This window comes from Pinus tabuliformis, chromosome Q (genome assembly GCF_031772625.1).
Source record: "Pinus tabuliformis cultivar Carrire ecotype Pingquan chromosome Q, CPIR1, whole genome shotgun sequence".
NCBI classification, from domain to species: domain Eukaryota; kingdom Viridiplantae; phylum Streptophyta; class Pinopsida; order Pinales; family Pinaceae; genus Pinus; species Pinus tabuliformis.
The window spans coordinates 1,345,661,909-1,345,668,182 of NC_142296.1; the positions used below are offsets into that span (position 1 = coordinate 1,345,661,909).

Below are 6,274 nucleotides of genomic sequence, written 5' to 3' on the forward strand. Positions count from 1 at the left end.
GAATCCCAATCCCTAGATGTCTGAGTTAAAATTTTGGTACCATATCTTAGGTGATTATTTAAACCATAAAGGGACTTCTTCAACTTGAAAACCAACTTTTACTTGCCCTTTATTACAAATCCTTCATGTAGTTTTCTTCTTTTAGGTCCCCATGTGGAAAAGTTTTCACATCCATTTTCTCTATCTCTAGATCAAATGTTGCAACCAAATACATCAGTACTTTAATGGAAGTTAATTTTACAACATGGGAAAATATATCGCCAAATTTGACTCCCTCAACTTACGAATAACCTTTCAACACCAGTCCCCTAAGGAGGGTGCCCAAGGGCAAGTGTATCTTCCCCTGCCTTGATATGATGTCAACTCGCATGAAAAGGAGTTATAGCTTCCATTACTTGGCACATTGCATGCACTCTCATCACTTCATCAATCATGGCACAAAATTGACATAAGGTTACACGTCATTTGAATATTGAAGGTACAATGGAACTCAACAGGGAAATTCTATCAAATTGCAATACATGGAGGAAAAAATTAACAATATAGACTGTAGGCTTACCATTCTAACTAGGGGATCATCCAACATCTCCTTCTCCTCAGATGAGGTTAGTGACCAGCCAACGCAGATGCCTAGAGATTCTTCCCAATAAATGTTATCACTCTATAGATTTTTGCTTAAAACACTAGTAGTCTTTTTTGTCGTGTCATGTCAATGTATGTCAAGGTTTGCACAACCAACCTATTTTTATAAGTTTTTATTTACAAGATACTTTAGTAGACGAGGTCTTAACAACCTCAAGACTTTGAACTTATATTATGGGTCTGATTTCCCTTGGGGTAGACCATTAGAAAACATATTTGGTCTTTGTAATCCTCATTTGACGTAATGCAAAGTGCCCAACTTAAAAAACAAAACAAAAACAAAAACCTTTCACCATTAGTTGAGCCTTGTACTTCTCAATTTTAGTTGTTGCATTCAATTTCTTGAGCACCACTTGCAGAAAAAAATCTTTTACCAATCAAGTAATTCAAAAAAGTCCTTTGTGCAAAGAATCTGTTTCTTCGACCATGGCCTTTGACCAGATTTTACCCTCCATCGAATCAACTACCTCCATGACCAACCTGGGTTCATCATTAGTGGTAGATAATACAAAGTAGACCAAAAATATAATGGATTATGTCTTTCAAGTTATTTCCTTAATCAACCAAACCTTCTCAAGACCATAGCTTATGGATCCACCTCTTTGTTTGATTCAATCAGTGTATCTAAACCACTTTCCTTAATCTTTAAGTTGAATACTAGCTTTTGTTGTTCCCTCCTTTGGAGCCTCTTCAGTCCTGGAAGTACACCTAACTTCCCTGAAGATCACATCTTCACTGAATTGTATTCCTTATCATCATATCCCAAAACTTATATCATTTCATTCCACCCTTGCACCTAATGAAAATGCACTTGACTACCTTATTGTCCAACTTCACCCTCTTCTCTGTTGGAACATGGACAACAACCTCACAACAACAAAATCTTAAATGTGTGAGTGATAGTCTTTTCACAAACCCTATTTCATATGGAGTCTTGCCAACTAGCACTAACGAAGGATATCTATTTACTAGATAACAAGCATTATTAACTGCCTCTACCTAGAATTCTTGTGCCAACCCCACATCACTGAGCATATTCCTAGACTTAGCCATTAATGTTCTATTCATTATTTTAACGACTCCATTTTATGAAGACGTGTAGGGAGTAGTCATCCGGTGTGCCATGTCATGCTATCGATAGAACTATTCAAACACTTTACAATAGAATTCACCTCCATTGTTAGTTCTCAATACTTTGATTGTCCTATCTATCTAGTTTTCCACAATATATTTAGACTCCTAAAACTCCCTAAATACATCAAACTTCTCCCTTAGGAAATATAACAATTTCATCGTGGAGAAATCATCAATGAAGGAAACATAATACAAAGATCCACCTAACAATTATACCTCTAATAACACAAATACATCATTATAAATTAGCTCTAGGATTCCCTTCCCCTTGTAGCACCAAATGGGAACCTCATATGATTCTACTTCCCCATAAATACAATGTTCATAGAAATTGACTTCCAAAGAGTTACTAGGAAAACCTTCAACCATACTTTTTCTCTACATAGCTCGAAGTCTTTTATCCCTAGTGTCGTCCATCCTTTGATGCCATATCATGGTCTTATTGACTAAATAAGGTCGTCATGTTGTTCCAGGAACGACTAGACTTCTACATCCACTTGGTTGACATGCCCTGACAAATTGTACAATGTCTCAATTTGAACCCCTCTCATCAACACCATCACACCATGAACAATCTTGCATGAATCCTTCTCAAATATGGTATGCACACTCGCATCACCCATTTGACTAACAAATATTAAGTTTCTATCCAAACCTAAAATGTGATAGCATACCCAACAATGTATCACTCCTCTTGTCCTTGAGCACCAATTGAACCCGACTTCAGCCAACCATACTAGTTGTTGAGTTATCCTCCAAATATCCCCCCATCATATTCTTCACATTTATATAAACACTAACTATGAGGTATTAAACATTACAACATCTCTACAATATTGGGTTGGATAGTGCGGATTTTCTAATATTGTACAAGTTTTCACAAAATATATTAGTTTGCAAAATTGTAATATTATTTTTAAAATATGAATATATTCAACGATCGTATTTTATTAACAGAATTTGAGATTCAAATCGCAAATCCTTTAAATTATTCATAGAAAATGTTGAAGTGATTATTAAATTCATCAACCAACTCATGAATTTATATGGAAAATTACAAAATTTGTTAAATTCATTGTCCAATTTTCATCGATTCTTTCACGATTTTGAAAGTGAAATAAACATTATTAATTATATTGGTAAATGAAGTCTAATATTTAAACATTCTAATTCAAAATACAACATTAATTATATTGGTAAATGAAGTCTACTATTTAAACATTCTAATTCAAAATACAACTCTGCACTATTTAGAGACATTGTCTAAACATGCTACCATTTGAACGTTCATGCCAAGTCTTCGAAGAATATGAAATCAGCAACTCTTGAATGAACATGAAATCAATAATCACTTTAAACATAACAAGAAATTATTCATAATAATACCAATCCTGGACTTCAACAAAGAGATATTGCCACTTTAAACCTGAAAAGAAATTATTCATTATAATACCAATCCTGGACTTCAACAAAGCGATATTGCCACTTTAAACCTGAAAAGAAATTATTCATAATAATACCAATCCTGGACTTCAACGAAGAGATAATATCACTTTAAACATGACAAGAATTCATAATAATACCAAAATTGGACTTGAACAAAGATTAGAGTTTGTTAAATGAAGAACACATTCGAAACCAACCATACCACACTGTTATTTAAACATTCAATTATTTGCTTTAAGATTCAATATCCCTTGCTGCAGAAAATTTGTGTTGTACTATAGATTTGCCTCCGACCTAGAGAAACAGGAAATAATATAAACTCCACCTTTTGTTGTAGGGCTTTTCTTCCAAATTTACCAAACCTCAAAATTTTGATTGCGATAATTTAAACAATATCAGAAATTTTAATATTTACCACCATTCCACCTAAAGTACAAACTCTGCACCTATCTGCCTTACATTTTTGAATTGGAGCTATTGAGATCAAAATTTAAAACAAGACATAAAAACCCAACTGTTTCGATAATCCAGTTACAGAAACTCAAAAATGTGAAGAATCTTGAAAAAGTAGGATTTTCTCTTGTAACTCTAGCTTTCACAATTAAACACCCAAGAGATAAAACCCTGTTAACAGATTTTAGCTCTAATATGCCAAATATTAAAGTGTAGTTGCCGTTCATAGGCAATTTTTTCGTTACACTACCTGGTCTATATCGCCTCTTTTTTTAGAATCAGAATCAAGATTCAATTCTAATAAAAAAAAAATGGTTAAAAAAAGGAGGTTTTATGAGATTTTGGTTTCATAAACCAAAAAAAAAAAAAAAAATTATTACTCTGAACTAAGACGATCAAGACAACATCTTGATAATGGAACCATATATAACCAGTTTGAAACCTCGAATAACTACAAATAGGTAATGCAGGACAACTCCAGAAAACACAACGTATCAAATAATACATTTTCTGCTACACATTATGAAAATAAAGAATTTGGCAAAACCCCATGTCATAGAACCCCTAGATGCAAACCCCATAACAGATATAATCCCATCACTTCACAGGTCAGAACTCTTACCATCTTCTACAAATGATCCAAATGCATTTTCATAGCTTGATGGCAAAACTATCTACCTTACAACAGTTCACAGGTTACTTAGGTGAAAAAACATAATTACATTCACAGTCTAACAATCATGAAAATAAACAATTCGACAAACACTCTAGATGTAAAATACTGTAACAGATATAAGCCCCAATTTTAGCCTAACAGAATGGCTAAGCTCTTATGCAATAAATCAAAAAACAATTTCACGGTTCGATAAGAAGCAGACAACCATATATGTTTGATAATTACACTTCCAGCCATACATTTGTGAAAATAAAGAACTCGGAAGACCTCAAGCCACAACAACCCTCGTCACAAAACCCTAACATATATAATCCCCATTATTTGACCTACCAAAACTATTGAGCATTTGAGAAAAGAGTCAAAATGTACTATTCGAACTCGAAAACGAGCAAACAGCCATATGTTTAAGTAGATTCTTAAATGTTTTTAAAACCCTCTTACCTCAAAAAACCCTGATTTCAAAAAAAGGTGCTCGTTACTTCACCAGCCAAGGGTTGACAAAATTTTTCTCAATACCATGCATTCCACACGCCGGATCTTCACGCTGTCGCTTCTCGCCGTGTTTTCGACTTCACTGTTTACGCAGATTCTCCGCCTCTTCGAAGCCTGCAAATCGGTCATTTCCGCCTTCAAGTTCTCCAATTCGGTGCTCAAATGATTGAGACAAGCCGTGAGCTTGCACAGTATATTGATCGAATTCCGCCTGTATCTCAAATCATTTCGATCAGCATCTGACTGTAAATACTGGTAAAATTGAAATTCTCTGTTGTGAACTGTGGCGACAACCCCTTCGAGCCCCCTGAAGCTGCGGATTAAGTCGCCGACGCGGCATTCGAGGTCGCCAACGCTGCTGCTGCTGTAGTTTGTGAGACCGTGGCACTGTTTTTGTATATGTCGGAGTAGGCGTGAATTCGAATTCACGAGGCCTGTAAGCATCTGGGTGTCCTTGAGATCCATTCTATAAACCAGCGGGATGAAGGGGGTTTGTATTCGAATGAAGAGATGGCGGAAAAAGAGTATTGAATGGAGATTCAGGACAATTCAGTGTATATATATAGGATGTACATTGGTATTTTACTGGAATATATACGATGTATATATGTCTTATCGTCAAAATTTCAAAATTGAAGGGCGTTTATGCAAACCCCGGATTTACAATCTTAAACCTTTAACGGTGCATGCTTCCATAAATGGCCAAAAGCGTGGGATAAACAACATACAAACTGCCTTGCATTTTTGGGTAAATTCCATTTTAAATTTGTCTAGGATGTATGTTGTAAGGGGAACTTTATGTTTGGGTTTTTTTCAGTTTTAAATTTTCCAAAATGGAAAATATCAATATCGGAAGAAAAAAAAAAGGTGTATGGCTAAATTATTGAGAGAAGTGTAAGTTATGATATCATGAGTGGAGAGGGATCGAATCTCTAGAGGCGTAAATTGATTTTTTTTGCACATGATAAATACAGAGTTAGAAGGATTTAGGTTCCAGTTGAAGGCAACAATGACACATTTTTAGATTATCATTATTATGTATATGTTTCAGATAAACTTCATACTTTGAAATTTACATTATATTTTATTTGCTTGACATGACCATATCATTCTCTTCTTTAATTTAGTCTATGTTGTTTGCCTTGAATGGTTTGTACCTCTGTGTTTGGATACTTTGAGTGGTTTGTGTGTTTATGTATTTGGATTTGGGTGGTAATGTTTGTGAATGTCATGTAGTTGTTGTGTTATATTTTTCTATGTGTATGTAATTGTCTATTAGTAATTAGTTGTTGACACAGAAAGGAAACCATCTTGTCAATAGTTTGTAGGAGGATTGATATTGCACATTTATTTCATTTAATTTTAGGTATCAAAACTTTTGACAACTAATTAATTCTTGATAATGTCCCTCCAGGCATTACTAAATATATC

At 34.5% G+C, this 6,274-nt stretch overlaps 1 protein-coding gene across 1 annotated transcript; it reads right to left on the reverse strand.

Moving 5' to 3' along the window:
• Positions 1-4,454: 4,454 nt before the first annotated feature.
• Positions 4,455-5,453, reverse strand: LOC149224860 (uncharacterized). The gene has a single exon (XM_089383620.1). The coding sequence runs from the start codon at positions 5,306-5,308 to the stop codon at positions 4,832-4,834; it is 477 nt and encodes a 158-aa protein (XP_089239746.1). The 5' UTR covers positions 5,309-5,453; the 3' UTR covers positions 4,455-4,831.
• Between the last annotated feature and the right edge of the window lie 821 nt (positions 5,454-6,274).

Coding starts and splice junctions, on each gene's coding strand:
- LOC149224860 (XM_089383620.1), bottom strand. CDS start 5,308: ATGGATCTCAAGGACACCCAGATGCTTACAGGCCTCGTGAATTCGAAT.